The following is a 23216-nucleotide window of genomic DNA, read 5'->3' on the forward strand; positions in this document are numbered from 1 at the left end:
TTTGGCAGCCTGAGGCCAGTGTTGCCAGACGGAGCCGAAATTTTGGATTTCAATTTCTGCTCATGGTTTAAAGTAAGATTTAACAATATATATACAGTCGAATCTCGTGAATTCAAACTCTCTTAATTCAAACTAACATCCAGGTCCCATCCTATGCATCTCTATGGGAGGAAACTCCCGGTAATTCAAACTTTGCTTTATTCAGACAAATTTTGGGTCCCCCTCGAGTTTGAATTAACGAGTTCTACTGTACCATTTTTTGTGAAGCAAATGACATAGTGCCTTTTATAAGTGCTTTTGAATGTGAAATCACTCATCATCCCGAAATTTTCGGAATTGAGTGGAGATGCCCTTTAATGGTGTATTCGCACGAGAGATCTTTATCCCCGGAGAAAGCCGAGTACATCATACAGCTGAGAGAAGGAGACGACATGAGAGGGAGGAGGCAGTGCAGAAAATCCAAGCGAGCATTCGCACGACGGAGTCGCATGTTTTTGAGTCGCCGGAGTTTTTCTTTTCGTAAACCTGTTGGTGACTTTCGGGGGCTCGTCGAACAAAAGGCAGAGAAAAAAAAATAATAAAGAAAAGACACCCCACACTTCAAGCCTGCTGGGGACTTTCGGGGCTCGTTAAACAAAAAGGCAGGCAAAAAATAACAAAGAAAAGGCACCCCACACTTCAAAGCTATTGATCATTATCCCTCCCCAAAGGCAGGGGGGACAAAAAAGGGGACCCGGTCGCTCCGACGGATACCGACTGAACAAATATCTGTAGGCCTGTCACAGATTCTCCTCGGGTCCCCGCGAGCATGCCGCGAGCTGAGGGGATCAGCGAACATTTGTGACGCGCAGCACGCGACCTCTAAACGCGATGATGTTTATTCTTCTCCTTGGGAAGAAACTCCGTCATGCGAATACACCATGAGCCCCGGTAAATTCTGGCACCTGGCCCCCTCGTTGAACGGAACGACATCCGACCCCCTTGGTTCCCTGTCTGTGCAGATGTGGGTGTGCCTGGTACCCCGGCTGCCCCTGCGCCTCCTGCTGGAGCAGCTTCCCCGCCTGGCTCGGGGAGGCCTGCTGCGGGGGGGCTGCCTGGTGAGGCCCCTGCTGGAGCGGCTGCAGTCGGACAACTCCCTGGCGGACAGCGGCTGCCCGCTGGGGCCCCTCGAGACCTACGCCCTGGGGCGTTGCCTGGAGGGCTGCTCCTCCGCCCCCGGGGCGGGGCCCTCAACCCAGCACAGCAGGGGCGGTGCCCACACAGGGGGCAAGAGGGGACACCGCCACCACCGTTCCCAGCTGGAGGACGTGCTTGCGTCCCTGCACGTCTCTTCCTTTAAGGTGAGCGTGTGACATGGGCGGCCGTGTAAGAACCTCTTCGGAATGGTACTGGTGTAGTTCTGTTGTGTGCGGGTCTAGTGGGGCCGGGTTTACAGGTCAGGTTTGAGTGGGGTTTCGCAGAGAGATCTGGCGTCACTGGCAGAGCATCGCCCAGATCTCTTTTATTGACCTAATATTTGCCATTTTAACAAAAACTAAACATCTTTTTCTTACAAAAAATCGGTATGTGGGGTATTTTCATTAAAAAAATGAAAAAAATGGTGCCTGGGAAAGGGGGGGGGGCTACTCCACTGATTGCTTATTGCAGACACAATATCAAATGAACATAAACAAAGTGTCGGTGTTGTTTGCTGGTAAGCTACGTGAAGAGCAAAATGGGGCAAAAGATGTTTCTGTCCGTTCTGCATTGTTTACATTGTTCATATTTGATAAAATTTAAGACATCCATAACTTTTTGCTGCGTGCTTTTTTCTTGTAATTGTGATGGTTTAATGCTGTGCACTTTACACTAATATTTTAAGTAAAAACAACATGGGGCCCAATTCCACCGGCAGAGGGCTTATGCATCAAAATACAAGCCTGCTGGGCTGACCAAGAGGAGCATGCGATTTCTGTTTTTACTGTTTTATGTCGTAGAAGGCTACGGGTGCGAAGTAAGTTAATCAAGCTCGACGGACCAAGGTGGTGTGTATATCAAGTCACGCCATGCCGTTTCCACACTGTTGGTGACTATATTCTCACACCGGCGCTTTCCTCTGCACTGTAGACGTTTGTGAGATCGAGCATGGGTAGCATGAAGTTCAGTGGGACTTACCTCTTCAGGTGGTTGGTTCGAATCCAAATCGAGTTGCCCGCAATCTGTAGAAGGCTCAATTGCAAAGAAGGTAACCGAGATTTCAGTTGCACACCAAAAGATTCCTAGGTTGTAAAAGTTAATCCAGTCCTCCGCTAAGGTGAGCCAAATGCCCTTCGTTGGGTTTGGCATATGAAACACACAAATTTGACTTTTTGTACTCGCTCTTTTCCTCAAATTGCGCGAACGGCCCCTGCAGACGCTGCCAACGACGGGCAAGCGGTACCTTGTGGCAGTGGACGTGCGTAGCCCCATGGCGCACGGCCGCACAGTGGGGCTGGGGGCCCTCACCCCGGCCGAGGCCTCGGGGCTTCTTCTCCAGGCGCTGGCACGTGCCGAGACCGGTGTCACGGCCCTGGCCTTCTCAGCACGCGGGCTCGTCGACATGGAGATCAACAACAAGATGACCCTCTCCGACATCAGCCGCAGGATGCGCGAGGTGGGCACCTTAATCCGTGACCTATGAGATTGCCGGCGAGCAGAGTCGATATCACCTAGAAGGCCGGGCCTGTACCCTTCACCCCCATGTGTCATTGCTACCGGACCCAAGCAGTGCCGTCTGACTCGCGTGGATGGTGCTGTTAGTGAGCCTTCAAGTGTCTAGCGACAACCGCGACGCTAGCATGCTGCGGCGTCGAGACGCGCGCGTCCGCCAGTTGGTGACGTGGCTTCGTGGCGTCTGTAATTGGACGCCACACCTTTTTTTTGGAAGGGATACTACAATGAAATTTTGGTGCTTATTTCTTGGTCTATTTGTGTTCAAGGGAGCAGTATCACATCCGACACACCAATCCCTTGTTGAAAAAGACATGAAAAAGAATTTTTAAATGAATTATACGATTAGCAAAAAAACACCTGGTGGATGTCACCAATGCCTCGTTTGTACAGTTTAAGCTCGTTATAACAGACCTTGATTTTGACCAAGATTTCGGTCTGTTGTAAGAGGAGTATGTTTGCAGATATGAAGTTGAGTCAGTGGTATGTAGAGGAAAACCAACCGAATTTCACAAATCGGTATGTTGTATCCAAATCTCTGTTGTAACCAGGTCTATAGTAATGAGCTTGGACTGTAATGCCCGTCTAGGAACCTTGACAGGTAGTGACGATAACTGTCTTGCCTCCGGCCACCACGAGAGAAGAGGGGAAGGAGGAACTCCCCTCTCCCCAAGACTCTTTTGTGTGTCCCAGATGTTGCTATTGTCCCTCTACAAGATTATAGAAGATTAACCTGTCACTCAAAATTCTTACAAAGGCAGCTTAGTTGCGGTGGCCCAATTGCTGGCATGCTTTGGTCGCTTCGGTGGCTTGAACGGCTAGGACATCCTCTCGACGTCAGCCCTGCCGCAGTTTTGCTTGTCCCGAGACAATCTACATCGTGATTGCGGCGGATGTCACATGCTCTCCGCTGGCTGTTCTCCGAGCACTTGCCAGAGTGTGCCATTTATAGCGAAAAATACAGCCATCAGGCTCAAAATACAGACGTGTGATTGTCATTTACGGATATTGTGGATCATATTCGGCCTACTTCTGAACACGGCGGGTATATTTCAAATTTCGTTGAAGTATCCCTTTAAGTAGTATTGGCAGAGGTCTCTTCCTGTTTCGTGCACTAAGCTTCCCATCGGAAGGAGTGTTATTAGTCCGTTTTTCCGGTGCTCCGCCAGGTGGAGGTGGTGGAGGAGCATGAGCAATCACGGTGTTTCTATCACACGATCCGTCTTTGGTCACGAGAGCCACTGGAAGGTAGCGGTGTTTCTGAATGGCGCAGTGTTACAGAAACGAAAGGAACGTAAAAAATCGACATTGTGCGAGGCTGGGACCGAACCAGTGACCCGCTGCTAACGCAAGTGGTGTTCTACCACGAGCCATTCTCTTGAATTACGATTCTTCCTGAGGAACAGACTGGGCCAAAGGAAGTTTCATACAGGGGCAGTTTCAGAAGCCGTGCATAATTAGGAATTGTTTCTCGTCTAGTCGGCAGATGGCACCACGACACTGGTGTCTTCACGCATGCTTGTCAGCCCACTGCTGCGAGGTTGGTTGTAACAGACCTTTTTCTAAAATACCTTTGATACTTTCTTTGACAAGTGACACCGACACGTGTGACGAAGCTCATTTCACTAAAAAAACATGAAGTCTTTCAGTTCATTTTGCTGCCGTGCGCCCCCGTTTGCCTCCTGAATCGTGCGCCATCACACAGTTGGCGCTTTAAAGAATGACGTTACTTGTAGGAAGCACAAAGTGCACCTCTTATCGAAGAACTTTACCCTTCTTGAGTAACAAACACTGTCTGGGGTGGTCGTTAGGGAACTACAAACGAAGGGCAACCCAACATGCCCCTGTTCGTCGGTACACATTGGCGCCGTGACATTGTATCAGCTTTTGTTACTTTTTATGCTCCATACTACCAACACTAAAATTTATGCACCAAACATTCCGGTATCGCTCTGGAATGTGATCGACATCTTGTAAACCCTGAGATGGGGAACGATAAAAAAACGGACAAACACAACAAAATCTCAAACGCAGCTGAAGTTTTATTGATAGAAGCATACCAATAAATAGACTTTTACACAAAAGGAAAAGAGAAAGGGCAACAAAAAGCTCAAAAGCAAAAACAAGACGGCCAACGCGTTCACCCCAGACGGCCTAAGCCCCTCCCCGGCTCCAACAAACCCCGGAAAGGGCGCCGACCACTCGAACAAACAACAACCCCACGGTCACCACACATGGTGACCTCCAAACCGCTAAAGCCTAATCCCCAAATTTCTTACTCAAAGCAAACGCTTCCCGGTCCCCCTCCCCCCCCCCCCCCCCCCCCCCCCCCCGCCTTTTTCAAGGTTTGCAAAGCTCCCGTCAAACAAGCAAAAACTCTTTCATTCGATCAGTGATCACCAAGGACGGCTGGCTGACACAATTCCCCCGCTCGCGAATGCATAAAGTCTCCTTAATTAGCCTTCTGAACAATTCTTTTTCGTTACACAACACAGAAGTCTTTTCCCAAAGAGGGGAACAAAAATTACAAGAACTAACATGATTAACCAATTCAGAATTCTGCGCCAAATTTTTTACACACCTTTTATGCTCCCCAAGTCGGTCATTCAAACAACGGCCCGTCTGACCAACATAACACAATCCACAGTCAAAGGGGATCTTGTAGACTACCTCTGTGACACAGGAGACTGAGGGATCTCTGTGTTTTTTCCCGCAACATCGCTCACGTCTGAAGGAAAACGGAGTAAGCCTGTCTAAACGGAAGTCCGTCCTAAAAACTACATTAACGTTAAACTTCGCACCCAAGGCCTTTAGGCTATGAGAAAAACCATGAAAATAAGGAATTACAGCAAAAGCTCTACCTTGAACCCTCTCAGCGGTCACCGACGCGCGTACAAGCAGTCTACGTGCACTAGAAACGATAAAATCCAAACTATAACCCGCTGACAGTAGACGTTTGGTTTGAACGTCGAAAGCGTTACCAACACAATGAGAACAAGATTTTTTCAGTGCACTGCCAATTAATGATCTCACCACCCCCCCTTTTACCAGTTTAGAATGAGCACTCCATCTAGAAAGAACCTTCTTTACGGTTTCCCTACCATAAGACCAGCAAAGCCCCCCTTTATTAAATAGTTGCAAGTCCAAAAACTGTAACTTCCCATCTTTCGCTGATTCAGAGGTGAATTTTAATTCCGGTGCAGCGGTCAAAATAAAATCATGGATCCGAGTAGCAAAAAGCTGATTCGGAGCACAAACCAAGATATCATCAACAAACCTCCGAACCAGGAACCTTTCTCCATCCAAACAGCCAATAAAATTTGTTATTTGATCGAGCCTGGCTTCTACGCTCACGGCACTCTTCACAGGGGCAGACGTACCTAGGTGTTTCCTGAGGGGGCGTCAACGTATCATAGGTAGGGATGTTGCAAACCTCCTGAAGCTTATGTTCAAAAAGTTTAGAAAATTTCGAACCTAGCCAAAGAATGAATTAGAAAAGGTCACAACATTAGAACCTTGTTGAAGTTTGAATTCATTAAATTTGAAGATGTGAGTGTTTCGGAAAGTTCGAGTTCGAAGATTTCCCATTTTTTGACAGATCTTTGAAAAATTCGAACATTTCAAAAAATTTTAAGATTCGAGTTCGAAAAACTTAAAGGGGGGGGGGACTTGGAATTTCTTCGAGGTACAGGTTCGGAAAGTTGAAAAGTTTTGGTTTTATGATCAAAGTCTGAATTTCATGGACAGAGATTGAATTCCGCAGTTTTTAATTAAGTTTTAAAGCGATGGCTTTAAGGAGCTCTTGTAGTGCCGGCCTTGGTGGTGTGCCGGAAAAGCCACAAAAACCCTGATCGGTCGATAGAATCATGACGTCACAGCCACATGACTTTGCGTGGGAATTTCAAACCATCCAGAACGGTCACGTGAAATGTGACGTAACGTGTGGAACGAAAGTGATTAAAACATGACATATAATGCAAATGAAAGGTCGCTACATGTATAAAACAATTTCACTTTATAAAGTAATTGATTTGTCTTAAAGGAAAAATATGAAGAGTTTTAGGCAGAGGTGGGATTCAGACCCACGACCCTTCGGTTGCAAGCCAGACACGCTAGGCCACGCAGACACGGTTGCACGGCTTAGGAACAAGCCAGGGTTTATATGTGTAGCTATCGTGTCCCACTCCTAAAGAAGAAGCTTAAGCGTCCTTTTTTTTTTTAATTCATCTAAAAAACATTTTTAAATGGGCTTAAAAATTTACTGAAAACGTTGCACATTTCTTTTATGCCGTAAATATACTTCTTCCTTACCGGTTCTGGTATACTGGCGGTACTACCTGTATTACTCGTTTTTTGTCGAAACGTATGAAACACGCGTTGAACTGGTTGAACGGTTTATTGAAAAGCCCGACGGTAGTCTGGTGAACGGGCTTCAAACTTCTTTGCAATCCAATCAAACATTGTCTAAATGCGATGCTGCCATAAGACAACCAAATATACAGGACAATGCAGTCACATAAAGACATCCAGGCTTCCCGGATACCTTCAGTTGCACTGAGCGTTTATTTTTGGTGGGATGACCCGTGGGACGATGAAAACTCTGGACACAGGCACTGCACCCAACACAAGTCAAGGTTGAGTAGAACACAACCAGACTAAAAAATTAGGGGACCCCCAATAATACAGCTGATCAGGGCCCGTTTGCTCAAAGCGCTAACCGCGGCTGAAGTTAGCCGCAGTACCTAGGAGAGGGATTTTGAAATCACGTGACTGGGCTCGGTAGGGATGCGGCGAAACAAGGCGGTGCCCTGGTGAGTGAGCGCTGCTCGCTGTGGAACTAATATGTCGTTGTAGCTGCAATATCGGACGCGTTAGTCGGCAACGAATGGTGCAGGAGGCTTTCGCCTTGCCTTACCAAAGCATGAGCAACGACCTTGCCGCATTTTTTGGATAGTCTTTCGGTTCTGGCCATTCGTAAGCCGAAATGAACGCGATAATTGTCGGCATGGCAACATCTTTGGAAAGTGGATTGCCTTGACTCAATCGGCCGGGTATTGATAGCACACAAAAGCAGACAGCGCTCAATAGACCTTTTTCTGAATTTTCCAAGCACCGAGGTGCATGCTACGAGAGTAGTCACACGCGTTGCACATCCTGGCGTCTGCAGTAGTAATTCTCCTAAGCAAAAAGTCTAAAACAAATTTTGCCTTGCTCGCACGTTCGTCAAAGCCTTATTATGATTATTTACTTCGAATCGTTTATAACAGGAAGGCCAGCACGCGCAGACTGTAGAATTGCACTTCCAGCGTTCTCCTCGATGCTTCGGTAATTTAGAAAACGGTCTATTGGGACGCTGTCTTCTTTTGTGTGCTATCAATACCCGGCCAATTGAGGCGAGGCAATCCGCTTTCCAAAGACGTTGCCATGCCAACAATTATCACATTCATTTAGGCTTAGGAATGGCCAGAACCTAAAGACTATCTAAAAAAATGCGACGAGGTCATTGCTCATGCTTTGCGATTTAAGTGAGGTAAGCCAAAGTGAAAGCCTCCTGCACCATTCGTTGCTGACTAACGCACCCGATGTTGCAGCTACAACGACATATTAGTTCCAAAGCGAGCAGCGCTCACTCACCAGGGCACCGCCATGTTTCCCCGCATCCCTACTGGGCCAGTCACGTGATTTCAGAATTTCTCTCCTAGGTACTGCGGCTAACTTTAGCCGCAGTTAGCGCTTCGAGCAAACGGGCCCAGGTCACGACCGGTTGTCATTGGGCTAACCATTGCCGCCGCCTGGAACTTTTCTTCTTCGTTAGTAACCAGGTGGTTACTAATGATGATAAATTAAGCATTAACCCAGCTTTCACTGTGGCGCATCGACGTCGCGCTCCGCATGCCTTTCACCAATCAACCGCTTACTCGAGGAAATCGGGGGACTTTCGTTCAAAAACAACTATGAAGAACGTCCCGAGCGAAGGGCCTTGGTTGAATTCCAAGCCTGCATATTAGGGATGTGTTGGCTCGCAGGTGGCCTCGGGGCAACCTACAGAGTTGTGCACAAAAGACACTCTGTGCAGAAGTAAAAAAAAAAAAAGTATGAGGTACAAGGCCGAAGCTACTTCAAAGGGGTCATTCAGTGCTTTAAAAGTGAATCGTTTGTCGCACGATCCGCCGAGGAAAACTCCAGTGCAATCTCCACTTATTTTTATATTTGTTGCCTCGAGCCTATGGGGGCAAACTTGGTATGAACTTCGTCAAACTTTTGTTCAGAAGTTCAAAGTTTGTCAAACTTTGTAACTTAGCAGACTCGAGAAAGTTTGAAAATCGTCTAATTTCTTAGTGTATAAGTTCGAAAGTTAGAAAATTGTCGAATTCCATAGTGCAAAAAATTCAGAAGTTCGAAAATAATTGAATTTCTTAGCACCAAAAATTTTAAGTTAGAAATTCATCGAATTTTTATTTAATAACTTCAAAATTTTGAAATGCTTTAGAATCTTTCGAACCTCAGGTTTGAAAAAAGTTTGCTGCAGCATCTCTAATATGTCATATGTTTGAGACCCCCCCCCCCTCCTCGTTTCCCTCCCCTAAACCTTTACGCATGCAAAATTGAAGAGGAGGGGTCAGATATCCGGACGCCCCTTCTGAATACACCACTGGTTTTTCGGCAGATAACTTTGCCCGTGGCATGTACAGTAATCCCTCGTTAATTCGAACTTGGCTATCTCAAAAGTTCAAAGATTCTCTCGTTATGGAATTAACTCCCATAGGAACCATGCATTTACTCATTGCTTATCTGGAAAGTTTTCAGGACTGACCTCGGATATCTCAAAATCTGACATCAAATGTAACAACCACAAAAAATGAACCGGGCAGGGCACAGCAAGCAATGTACTGGTGGTCTAAACATTGGTTGATGCAGAAAGAGTAATCCAAAAAGAAATACACAAAAAAGTAAAAATACGTTCAGCCTTCCCACTCTCGTGAAGAAGGAAGACCAGCAGAGCTGCACTCAATACACTGTGCGTTTCTTCTTCGTCGTCGTCTGTTTTTTGCGCTGTTTCCTACGATGAATTCCCACCAACGGCGCCCAACTATCCATTCTTCTATTATTCGCAACTCCAACGCCCTATAGGTGGCGGGGCGGTAGTTCCAAGATGGCGGAAGAGACGGGGATAGATTTTCCAGGATATCCCATGCGCCTGATCGCTGACGCTGTTCAGCGCGCTAAAATTTACTTATTTGTCCACAAATGCAAAGCGGTTAGGGAAGCGGTTAGGGTGACGGAGAGAACCTCAAATTGCGAAGATTTGAGGTGAGCGAGCGTGTTTTAGGCACCGGCCACGTTACTGTTTGTGGCAGAATATTTTTAAGGGTGATGAAGATATGTTTGCGCTTTGCCTGGCCATTAGTGCTCTAAAAAGAGAGCCGTGCACGGTGACCGTCAAGCTTCAGAAGAGCAGCGTTCACGGTATTGGTGTCTTCGCGTCACAGCCTCACAACTCGCTGCTCACTGTCCCGGTTTTTGTGTATTGCAACACGTAATCAAGCTGCTCTATTGTTATTGATAGAAAGTTTGTTACCGCAGGTTACCGTGCAGTGTAGCATTACAACCGCAAGCTCGCGCTGCGTCTTTAAAGCACAATTTTCAGTGCGCGCCAAAAGCGTTGCCGTGCTCATCACTCTAAAAAAAAATGTTGTAGTCCGTACACTTCTTGTTATTTATACGACACTCCAAAACTTCGGTTCGCCGTGCAGCCCTCCGACATCAAACTGACGGCCCCAACTTTTACGACAGGCTTGATGGCGGCGCAATATGAGATTAAACAGCTAAAGTATGCATCAAAGAGTACCGAAAAAAAAAACCCACCAAGGTTCTGCAGTAAAGCAAAAAAAAAAAAAAAAAACGCGATTACTTTTTTTTTTTACGGTCATTTACACTTACTTAAGCTATTTTAATAAGTTGCACAACTCGCTATTAAGCCGCTTGTGAAAGTTGGTAGCGCCGGTTGAACGTCCGTGCGCTCTACGTTCAACTGAAGTTTAGGGGTGTTGTACACTATGCAAAAAATGCCTATTAACATAATCGGCATGTTTAGGGGTTTTATTTATTGCTCTATCCAAAATAAATATTTTAATATACCATACATTTTTTGTACCGTGTTATTTGCAACATTGTGGGCCCTCTGCCCAAAACTGCGCGTTCCAAGCTCTCCTCACAAACGGCTGGCTAACACAGACGTGCTTGATATGCTTCAAGCATTTCTTTATTTGCTTTGTAATTACCTGAAAGCAAGTATGGGTATTCTGTCTTTTTAAAGTGATTGGAATAAATGGTCATGTTCCTTGTAACGGTCTTAAAACGCAAACCCATTCCCAATTTGTATTGCTCGACATATTGTTGCGTGAGTTTTCTCCTACTTATGGCAAAGAATAGACTTTTCATAGACCTTACTATAAAGTTCTTCATTATTAACGGTAGCGTTTTCCGTCACGTTGAGCTCAGATTGAGCTGGCGGCCATGCACAAGACCAGAAATCCGCAGTATATGCTATACACAAAAGGTCCCTAATGAAATTAGACATCCCGGTCCTTCGTGGAAGGCTGTTGCAAGGCGGAGCACAAGAATTCCTCTTTCAACGCGCTCCCTATTTTCGTTAAAACGGCTTCACGCATGAAGGCCGACAGTCCCTGCCACCATTTCCGCGCCGCCACCACCGCTGCCGTCCCCGCTCCTCTGGTTCTCCATTAGTCCGTGGGAGGGCGAGCGGCGCGCTGGAGTTACGAATAGCTGGAAAAATTGGTGGCATCTACGAGCGACGGCGGAAACCATACTGGTTGTGTGCTTGCCGCCGTCACTTATAGATGGCAGTAGCTGTCCAGGTAGGTTTGTGTCGACATACCGGACACGATCCTGGGGAACCTAGTCCTTAACAGCTCTGCTGTAAGAAAATTGGGTATCATTGGGCGCCTCAAAAACATACGTTGCCTTGCCTTTTTTTTTTTTTTTTTTTTTTCTTTTATTAAAGTTTGGCAGTGGTTGAGTCAGTGGCCTCCATTTTTCTCGGCCTCTGTATCTCTCCCTGGTAGGTTATCTCGTTAAATTCTGCTCCTCATTTTTTTTTCTTCTTTCTTTTTGTGGGTTTTTCCTTTTTTTTTTGAATTTTTGCTTTTTGGTTTTGCTGCCTCATCTTGTGAGTGTTGCTTGTTGATAATTTTGTTGCAGTTGTTTTATTCTCCCCACAGGGCAGCGTGCCCTGTGAGTGTCTAGTCAGTTGGTACGATTGTTGGAGGGTTCCATTCCCACAGCGCGGGATCAGTGCAACGAAAATTCACTACCTCGCGTAGCTCGAAACACCCGCTCATCTTCAATTTTTTCTAGTTTTTATGACTTTGAGTTAATGAGTGTTTACATGAACTTAATATTAGTTCCTGGGACGAAGATACTGACACCAGCCAGGTTTTAAAGCCTGACGGTTTTCCAGAACCTCCCATACTCACCAGAATCAGCCAATCAGCATTAATCACGTGACCTTTCCACCAGCTAATCGGCGTTGAGCTTTGCGGTCGATTTTTCAGGCTTTACTAAATCTGGTGCCCCCCCTCCCCTGATGTCTGATGAGCCAAAGAAGCTTTCACAAATAAAATTTCTGCCAAACCGGACAATATATGCAGAAAGATGTTGGTTGTGCCCACCAGGAATGGCAAGATCGGGAAGCAAGGATGTGATGTTCTGGACTGCTTTTAAGGGTGTTAATCAGCGTGCAGTTTGAGCATTAAAAGTTGTGTCACCACTTTTGTTCCTGGTTGAGTTTTGAATGTTGGGAAGCCGAACCGTAGTTCCCGATGTTCCCCCAACAGACGCCCATGGGCCCGGTGAACGTGTCACTTCCCTTGCGCTGGGCCCGAGAGCAGAAGCGTCCATTCGACCTGTTCCTGGTGTGCACGGACAACCAGACACAGGCATGGGACGTGCATCCCGCAGAGGCCCTCAAGGAGTACCGAGAGGCCCTGAACCTCCCACAGGCACAGTGAGTCGACAGCTTTTTTTTTTTAATGCACTTTTGAGTCCGTGGCATGTATCCTCGATGGTGACGTCATGCTTACAACATGACGGTGTTTGTGTGACGTACCGGCATTTTAGAAAGCTTGTCTTGACGTCATCACGTGAACACCGTGATGGTGTCATCATTTTCACATGACATCATCAGCGTGACAGTCATCATGCCTGATGTCAGTGTCACGTGACCTCAGGTGACACTACAACATTACATTGTGACATCACATCACACCGTGACATCGCGTGACACTGGTGCCTTTATATATTCGCAAAACTCTAGAAATGTGCATTTTAGTGGCCTTCCTGTTGTGCCCGCAAAAGGAGGAGCATGAAGAAAGGCTGTCAAGTGAGAGAGAAAAACAATAATTTGTTTAAAAACAGCGAGGCAATATAAGTTCTATGCATTTAGAATGCCTTTGGGAAATGCCAAAGAGGCTGCTAACTTTTTTTTCACCGACCCATATTGGCATGGTTTTGCATTCTTAAGTTGCGAGTTGTGGAGCCTTTGGGAGGTGGACATTGGAGGGTGGCGTCTTCATCTGAACTGGGGAATTTTGTCGCTCGTTTCACGGTTTGAGTCATACAGCAGAACATTGTTGATATGTTTCCGGGGGTTTGTGATAAAAGCATCTCATACAGCAGAACATTGTTGATTTGTTTTCGGGGGTTTGTGATAAAAGCATATATGATCTGGGAAAATATAGCGACGGATATAATGCTTGTGGGGACCCTTGGGTGAGGCAGGACGCTACTCCGCACAGCAATTTTCATGTTCGCTGACATTTATCATATTTATTCAAAGTGCAGCGAAACATCTCCAGCTCGGGTCTATCATTGTGCACATTTAGACTGTCCATCTTGGGGACTGTTCGGCAAAATAAATGCACCTATCCGCCGAGTGATGGATGTGACCATCATGGGGTGTGTGCATGTTGGCACTCAGTATGCTTATCCTACTTACGAAGGACAATGAAATAATGCTTTTCACTTTGGGCACCAACTGCTCATCATAAACACTTCATGTTCATCAAACATGGAACGGGAATTGGTGAGAATGTGACTACAAGTGAAGCGGCATCATAAATAATGCTTAGGTTTTTACAAAACACGATGTATGTACAGGTATTACTGACTATGACAACTGAAGGGAAACAAAATTAAAAATAAAAATCTGCTGAATGAAAGTAAGCACTTAGAGTCTGTTAATTTCCAAACTAACATGCTCAAATCAAGATTGTATCATTGCTGTCAGATTTTAAATCTGACCACACTGGAAAGTGTTTTGCCCATGTCCAAACATTTCTTGTGCCATATGCTGCTCAAAAAGTTCAAAATATTTGACAAAAAAATTGGCTTCTATCTTTGGCATTTGCCAAAAGCATTCTAAACGCATGAAATTTAGATTGCCTTTGGTCACGTCCACCAAAACCAGTCTGCCGCTCACATTACACACCGCGCCGAATGAGCTGTTCATGAGCTGGCACTTGGACTGCTCATGAACAGCTCATTCGAGCTGTTCATGAGCAGTCCAAGTCATGAACAGCGACACGAAGCCAGTTGCTGTGTAACGGCAACTGGCTTCGTGTCGCTGTGGGCCTGGTGATCTTGTTTTGTGGCCATATCCCCCACCCTTCCCTTTTCACCTTTCTGCGCCGCTTTGGTGGCGCACAAAGTTCGTAAGCAAGACTTTATAGTATATGTGGTCCACTTTGCTGCCGCCGAGTGCACACTGAGGAAAGCCCCCGCTTCAAGAGCAGTCTCCAGTTACATGTGAAGTGTGTAGTCGGCGAGTGCACACTTCTTGCTGCACATTATATTGAGGCTACATACCAGGCTTGGGCACAAAATGACTAAGAGCCGGCCTTTAAATGCTACTACACATTTAAAAGGACTTCTAAGTTTATGTTGCAGTACAATGCAGGCACAGGATGCAGATCACCATATCAATGGTAGGTGTATGTACAGAGCCAAGTAAATCACGATGTGGCAACAAGATGTGCGGTCAGTTCAGGAAGGAAGCAACGATAGCCCAAAGATGTCCTGTTGCGTTGATGGTTGTTACATACTACATCTCGTTTTACTAGTTTTTCTACCCTGAGACTCAAACGAAGGTCTTTGGTTTTTCGACAGGCTCGTCACGTGTGCCATGTGCAGCCATGGCTTCTCGCTTGCTCCTCCCGACGAGTTTGGAATGTTGGACATTGCGGGCTTTGACACAAATGTCCTGCGCATCATCCAAGATTTTGCCTCGGGCCTCTTCTGAGGGCGGCCCTGGAACGCCACTCTCCCAGGTTCCCAATCACAGCCTTATTTGTTATTTTCAAGAGGATGTACAACTTGTGCATGGCCCATGTCGTTCTCTTTACACACGTGTCGCTAAAGTCACTGTAGATGGTCCCGAAGGAAGCAGAGTATCGCAAACTTAGAACGCCATTTCTCAACGACTAGTGATGAACAGCACCGCGGCTCCAGCTCTGCTCGCATATGCACAGAGAACAGAAGAAAACCACACTTTGCTTGCTTACTAGACAGCCTGCAGTATAAAAACTGTCGGTAACATTGCATGCATGCTTCACGAAAACGCGCTCATTTGTTTCGAGCTTTGGACAGGCTCTTAATCATAGTATCTAACTGGGAATAACCTGAGGGGCTCTGATTGTGCGGACGTTAGGCAGCCAGCTTACGCCTTCACTTCTCAGCATGCTCAAGGTTGCCCTAACGATGCGAAACCTTCCGTTCATGTGACTAGCTTTAACCAAGCCAGCCTGCTTCTTTCTCACGGGACAAATGTAGTCTGCTACCTAGTTCTTTCCCCCGGAAATTTTTGGCGAGTACTCAATTTCTGCCAAACCTTTTATTGTTCTACCATCTTTGTGTAAAGGTTATCTAGAGAAGCGTAGGGGCTGCTTCATAATTTTAGTTGCCTATTCTGCCTACGTCCTGTTCATCTCGGTACATTCTTTTGCTAGAGCATTCCTAGCAAGCAAAATCTGGGGCCTTTTACGAGAGGGGGCAGGAGAGGGAATCATATGACCAGCACCAGCTGCTCTGAAAACCCTGGCACTCTCTTTGTTGCCATAGTTTGTGGACAAAAGGAATGCACTACTCTGCTCCCTTTGGGAGCTTGCACAGTGGCACTATGTATCGCCAGCCTAATTTTTTATGCTGGATTGGACGTTCTCGAGTAAAATTTTAATCAAATCTACCCAGCAAGTAGGCCACCATTGGTGAGTGAAACATTGCAAAAGCAAAAAAATATATTTCAGGTACCCAGAAAGGTTCTTTGTAACTGTAAAAACAATGTGTTGTGTCAGTAGATCTCGGGGCAGGCAGAAGTTTTCAGGTGCATCTTTCCAGGGTTTTTATAGAACCTGGACACTTAAGGGCGCTGATACAAAACTCCATTTTGTATTATTGTTTTATAATCAAATATTAAATCAAACTCAACTTTTGCTCGTCAATTAGAGAAAAAAAAAAATTAAATCTGAGAACATCCAACCGTATTTGCAGAGTAGATGCGTTTGATTCCGAACGCTTCTCTCTGTGGTTGCAACACAAATGTTGGCGCTCGTGCTTCTGAAGTAGTAATGTTGAGACGTTTTATGCATGCCATAATTATTTGCTAGATAAGATGGTTCTGTAGGTGACGAGGAATGTTGTTACTGTGGGGCCAGATTAACCTTGGTGGTGGTGATGATTCAGTGCCCTTTTTAGTGTGTTTATCACGTCGTGCAAATTGTGGATACACTTTGAACATAGCTGCTGTTTTTAAACCCCTCTGGCCAAATGTTTCGGCGGTTTGTTTTTATGTTAGGGTACTACGGCATCAGTGTTTGGTGTACTGTTAGGCCATTATACTATAGTAGTTTTCCTGTTCTTCATTTGAATGAGAAACAGCTGTCTTTCATGGCGATTTAAACAAGTGTTGCCTTCCAGCATGATCCTAACACCTATAAGCATTTTTAATTTTATTTTTTTATGACATTCTGCTACAAATAGCACTACTATATACCATGTACTAGTGCCACGTGACGTCCCATTTGTAGCCGCACAACGTAGCAAAACGTTATAGCACAATGTTTATCGAGGAGATTGTTTTTAGCCTCTCCACATTACCCAAACACAGGCCTACTTACTGTTGTTTGTCCTCTATACAGACAATACCAGTTCGATTTTAGCATAGCAACCATCGACGAACCTCATGCCAAAAATTCTTCCCTTCCAAGCGCTTCAACAACTTTTAATTTAACTATAGGTCCTTCTGTCGTCTCCATACATTTTTAAATGTTGAGTCCTAATGTCTTTGACATGGTATCAAATAGAGTTTTTTTTTTTTTTTTTTTTTTCTTTCTTTTTTCTGGTGGTATTAAGGAGGCCTGTTGCATGTAAATAGTAATAGACACTTTGGATGCCTTCCTACAATTTGGCTTCGCTAAGCTGACCAAAGAGACATATGTACTATCTCGGTGTCGTATATATACTAGAGTACCTATGCTGGTTTTACACAAGGTAATGGGGGTAGCCACTGCGTCGGCGAAATTGCCTCGGAGTGGTTACTTTTCTTATTTATTCTATTTATAATCGTGTTTCAGAGCTTAAAGGTGATGCATTGTATGTGATGAATGTGCACCGATCAACTGCTTGTGTCTGTCCTCTGTCCGCTGTGGAGCACAAAGGTGCATGGTTTATTGAAGATTTGGTGACAAGAGTTTTACAGGAATCAGATTCAGTGGAAAACTGAAAGTTGCTATACTTTCTTTATTGCATTGAGTGCACAGACATGACTTGTGTGAATGAGATTTTGCAGGAGAGACTTAGGCGTAGCTTGTGACAGGCGTTTTCATTTATGACTGCAAGTTAGGGAAACTGCATGGCGAGCCCTGTCTCGCTCTATGTTATTTTAGGCCTCTTATGTAACTAGTGCACTGTCTTCTACAAGATCTGGTTATGCATGTTACTTCTTCCATATACTAGTTCATTTTTATTTCTATTGCTGAGGCGTGTAGTAAATCTCGATAACTCTAGGTGGTTATCTTCTGGAGCCATGGTTACTTTTTACTTTTGTGTAAAAGGTTAACATTTGGTTCACTTCTGGGTTCACATTTGGAAAAAGGTTGAGCTAACGGGGTAAAGACACGCATATCCGTGTTTACGGTGTTTCACGAGCTCGCAGTCGGAGCTTGCGACGTAGCACGTTTTCGTTTGTCAAGGGTAGTTTGCCTTAGCACTGCAATAGTTTACTCAAAGGTTCATGGTCATGTATTCAGCTCTGTATTCATTCAAGGTTGTAGTGAATTTTTAGTTAATGTATTTTGTATGTAATGCATGCTAATATCGTGATGGACCGAGGGCCGTCAATTATCTCGAGGCAGCATCCCAAATGGAAACAATTGTACTGCAGCCTCTCTCTGTATGCTAGGTATGCCCACTTTTCTCAATTTTGCTTCATCTGGTTCCTTGAGCACTTAGCGATACTGCATTTGATTGCCCCAACATTATTTTACCAAATAAAGCCTAGTGCTTGCTTATGCTCGTGCAGTTTGAACTGCTGCCCAAGTTCGTGAAACCATTGGTGAAACCCACTCAAGATAGTCTTTAACAAAAACTAAGTCAGCACCAACACATCGGGGACAAAGCAGAAAAAGTGGTTGAAACAGGTGCTGTCAACATCTGAATTCTCCCCAAACACATTGGAACGTTCATGTAATACCAAACATTAAAAAAGAAGGCAGCTTTACAATCTGCTAGGTATGTGGGAATGTTTCGACCTTTTAAATGTTGACTATCAATTTTCAGTTTAATGTTCTGCAGTTTACAAGTGTGTTGCCCTATATATATATATATAAGTAAAAGGCATAGGCCCGGTCACAAAGAGTGAAACATTTGTATTTGCCTTAACGAGTGTCATTAATGTTTGCTTTCTATTGAATACAATTGCTAAATCATTTATATGCTCAGCCACAAGCTGCTGTGTGGTTTGTCTCTTGAATGCTCTTCCGCTTATACATTGGTTAAAAGGAGAACTTTAAGGTAAAATCTATAGAGTAATATAGCAGCCATGTTTTTATAGTATGTGTGATAAATGAATAGGCCCCTTTTGCAAACCCACATGAGAAAAAACTTTAGGATATGGGTGTCATTTTGTGGAAACTTCTTGGATTCACATCTTTGCTCAGCATGTGTATTAAACAGAATTGTCACATGTATTCACACCTACAAAAGTGCTTCTGCTGAACTGTTTTCCCAGGAACAATAACCGAAACAACTTCTGTGGAACATTGGCTTAGTCGGATTTGTGCTGCACCTTCGACTGTTTTGAAATAGACCACTGTATTAAGCTCAGTGTTGACACAATTAAGTAGTTATAAGTAGGGTTCTGCATTTTCAGGGTTCCTTGCTCTTTGAATTCCGGAGTGTGTTTTGCAATGTTAATTTTTTTCCCACCAGTCTTTTCTTTTTTTTTTCTTTTGCGTCTACTTTTGGTGTTGGACAAAATTACGGCATTCATTGGGCTGTTACTGATACGCGAAGTAAACCAGATAAGAGGTGCAGTTTCCAAAGAAAAAACCAGCCTCGGGGACATTCCAGTGGGGGACATTTTTCGGGGTGAACACAAAATAGAGCTCTACATAAAGATTTCCTCCCATGAAGCTTGCTTTTTCTTTTCTTTTTTTACAGCGTCAGCCATATTGAGTTTTGTACTGGCCAAGCCTCGTGTTGCCAAAAACGAACAGAGCATACAAACGCTTGTCGCAGTTGGCTTTGGTGCCAGGAGAGCGTGCCATCTGCTCTTTTTCGCTTTCGGTCACCCGTTTGCTTGCCGCTCAGTCTCACCCTGGCTGTTGGCATGGAACGCATTAGCTGTTCTGTGTGTGATTGATTGTGATTTACGTGAGACCTAGTGTCTTTGCTGGTGGCTCACCACAAGGTTCTTCAGTCATTGTACCCGGACACTGAACTGACTGCCTTCAAAATGTGTGCTACGTGCCTACGCAGTGTTCGTGCTGGGAGGATTCTGAAACTCGCCACATACTATGGGTACGCATACCCGCCCATGCCAGAGAATCTGCCTCAATTGGATCTCATAGTTGCTCGGTGCACTAAGCCTTTCGCGCAATGCTGAGCCAGCCGAAGCATACGCCGGAGCAAGCAGAAGCTGCTCTATGGCATAAACACACCCGTGAGAGAGAATGTTGCCAATGTGTAGGTGCCAGCTGGTGCTGTCCGTTTGCATCACGTCATGTGAACATCCGTGCAGTTTTTTAGAGCGCAGCTCTTGGGTGCCCATTTCGCGGTGTCGCCGTCGGCTTAATTGTTCCGCTAAATTTAGTGGGAAATTGAATTGGTGTTGTTGTCACGTGACGTCAATTTTCCCGCTAAATCTAGCAGAGGAACTGAATTTGATCATGGGTGACGTCATGTCATGTGACGTCATTTTCCCTGCTAAATTTAGCGGGGAAACTGAATTGGTGTTGCAGTCACGTGACGTCAATTTCTCCGCTAAGTTGAGCGGGTTAAGGAGGAGGAGGGCGGGGTATGGAGCGACATACCCTCCCCTCCTCCTGCACTCTAATTTCACATTACGGAGATTTGTAAACGTCTCATTTTTTTTATTTGACGACAGCTTTAAGGTTTTTTGGTTTTTCCTGATTTCGATAAAACAGGCTCGGGGGTTACTTTTCTATGCTTATCAGTATGTAGTGGAAATGCAGAACCCTAGTTATAAGTCAACTATCAACAAGGCTGTTAAAACAAAAATGAAATCATCCAGTACGAGTCCATCCATTCTCCCCATTGCTGTTTCAATGTGAAGTAATCCTCTGAAATTATGCAAAATAAAGGTGATCTCATGACATGAACATTCGACTCCTTCCTTTTCTCATGTGTGAACAAATTTCGTTGCTTATGAACTCGAGGCTTCCCCTATTGAGTGTGCACCTTTAGTTTCGAATCATGGTGGCAGAAAACTTGTTAGTAAAGGGTGTCTAGGGGGCTTAAACACCAGAGTCAGCATCTGTCCCCACCATCATGTCACTTGTATTTACTGGCAGAATCATTTGTTTCCCAAGAAGCAACAAAATATTGAGATGCCTTCACACCAATCTCAACTGAATTGTTTCCAATGAATTATCAAGCAATGTCAAATAACTGCAGTGCTGGAAAAGATGCAAGCACATGGACAAACCACAAGCCTCTTGTGGCGTCGAGTTTATGACAAGATTTTTTTTCGCGTACCAAACAAAACTGGATTGTTAGGTGATGGGCTGAAAGAAAGAAAGGGTCCCATATTTCTAACATGCAAATGTACACTAAAAACGAAAGAAGTTGAAGTGGGCATTTATGGTCGTGCCATACTCAGTAATGCAAGCACATAACTTAAAAGGGCATTGTTCAACTAATGATTGAAAAGTTTGGATTCCAGCAAATCATTAGCAATATTTTTAGATACAGAACTAATTTTAAAAAAAAACTGCTTGTGAAAGTAATTCTAGATATATTAATGAAGTATGAAAACAGTAAGCAGTTTTCACTAGGGGCAGATGCAGGTGTTTCCAGAAATGGAGGTCAGCATATCGATTCAGATGCTTGTAAAAGACCACCACCTTTTTCCCAACCTAGAATTTTACATATGCAAAATTCAAGGGGGGGGGCACTATGGAACTATAACAGATATGAAGTGGTCAGAGGTATATGGAAAGGAGTGATGGTACCAGGACTGTCTTTTGGCAATGCAGTACTGTGCATGAAATCCGAGGTTCAATCAGGATTAGAAATTCGACAAAGAAGCGTAGGCAGATTGGCGCTGGGAGCACATGGAAAAACACCAAATGAGGGAGTACAGGGGGACATGGGATGGTCGTCTTTTGAGAGAAGGGAAGCAATCAGCAAGTTGAAATTTGAACAAAAGTTGACCGAAATGGATGATACGCGGTGGGCACGGAAGGTATTCAAGTATTTATACATGAAAAGTTTAAACACAAAATGGACAAACTGAACCCGAAAGCTTACATTTAAATACCTACACACTGGTGATAGGGCTGAACAGACTACTTCAGTGAAAAAGGGGGTGAAAGAGGCAGAGAGGAAAACGTGGGAGGGGAGAATGCAGGCGAAATCAGCTTTAACAGTGTACAGGTCACGAAAGCATGACATAAGAAAGGAAAGACTGTTCGACAATTCACTGGGAAGTGCTTTGCTGTTCGAGGCAAGAATGGGAGCTTTGAGGACGAGGACGTATAGGGCTAAATTTCAGGAGACGGACACATTATGTGCCGCCTACCATAATAATAGCAAGACAGTGGAACACTTGGTTTTGAAGTGCATGGGGCTTTGCCCTGCCCTCCCTGAAGGGGTAACGGATTTGGCGGGGGCCCTGGGTTTTACTGGCGACGATGGAAGGACGGAAGAAAAAAGGATTACAGTGACAAAGAGGCGATTAGAAGATTGGTGGAAATTATCTAGGGAAAATTAAATGATGAACAACTAACTAGCACAGCTGGGGACGGGCGTGACAGACGAAAATTGGGACTCCCTCCCGCGTGGCTCCGGCCCAAAGTCTCAACCCTGTCTCCCAGTGGGTCCGGTGCTGGGGTAACGCCGACAAGGTTTGACCAGACGAAAATTGGCGACTCCCTCGCCGGGGGGAAGAGGCAGGGGTGTGATGTTTTTAGTTTTCTTTCCCGATCCCCCGAAGGTCATCCTAGTGATATCCCACACTACCTGGTGATAGTTAGGGGGAGAAAATTGGTCGGAGGAATAACGTTTTTGTCTTTTTAGACTTTGGCTAGGTGGTGCAAGCTACCGCCTGTTACAAAGGGTATAGCCATTAACATCCATCCATGTCATCAGGGACGTAATTCGCATTGCCATCGTCATCGTCATCGTCACTGATGACGTCATCAGTGACGGCATTTGCATCGTCATCGTCACTGATGACGTCACTAGTGCTGATAACGTCAACAGTGACGTCACTGATGACGTCATTGTCACGTGACCCCCTGAGGTCACGTGACCCTCGTGAGGCGACGGTGACACCGCTCAGAGGGAGTAGTAGCAGACAGGATGAGGAGGGAGGAGGGGTTACCTTCCCTCCTCCTCCTCAAGAGCTGCTCTGTAATTCGGCGTTACAGGGAGTTGTAAACCGCTTTCGTTTTTTTCGTTTAGTCATACAAGGCCATGACAGACGTGTTTACTGCTCGAGTTGGGGCCCCGGATAACCATATTCTGCCACACACTTTTCCGTGATCCCTTGTTCATGTTGCCATGCTCTGTAGACCTCGCTCATAGTGTATCGAGCTGTGTAGAATCTTTTAAACGGATCGAATGAACACCAACACCAAAGAACTGTGTACAAGGGTTTATCTGTCAAAAAAAGGAAAATTGTAAATTTTCCCCTTTTTTTTTTTATTTCAGTTGCAAGCTCGGGAGGTGCACACTTAATTTAGCTATGTGGATTTCGAGTTCCATATCAA

The 23216-nt window shown here is 45.1% G+C and overlaps 1 protein-coding gene across 1 annotated transcript in view; it reads left to right on the forward strand.

The window, feature by feature from the left end:
* The window catches only part of LOC8038638 (60 kDa SS-A/Ro ribonucleoprotein), a 31696-nt gene extending 11093 nt beyond the window's left edge, over positions 1-20603 (forward strand). The window contains exons 5-8 of the mRNA XM_029973974.3: positions 1002-1340; positions 2393-2632; positions 12546-12715; positions 14875-20603. Of these exons, the coding sequence (XP_029829834.2) occupies positions 1002-1340; positions 2393-2632; positions 12546-12715; positions 14875-15007 (882 nt within the window). The 3' untranslated portion in view covers positions 15008-20603. The remainder of the gene's footprint in view (positions 1-1001; positions 1341-2392; positions 2633-12545; positions 12716-14874) is intronic.
* Positions 20604-23216: the final 2613 nt, after the last annotated feature.

This window comes from Ixodes scapularis, unplaced genomic scaffold (assembly GCF_016920785.2).
Source record: "Ixodes scapularis isolate PalLabHiFi unplaced genomic scaffold, ASM1692078v2 PGA_scaffold3__209_contigs__length_174095766, whole genome shotgun sequence".
NCBI classification, from domain to species: Eukaryota; Metazoa; Arthropoda; class Arachnida; order Ixodida; family Ixodidae; genus Ixodes; species Ixodes scapularis.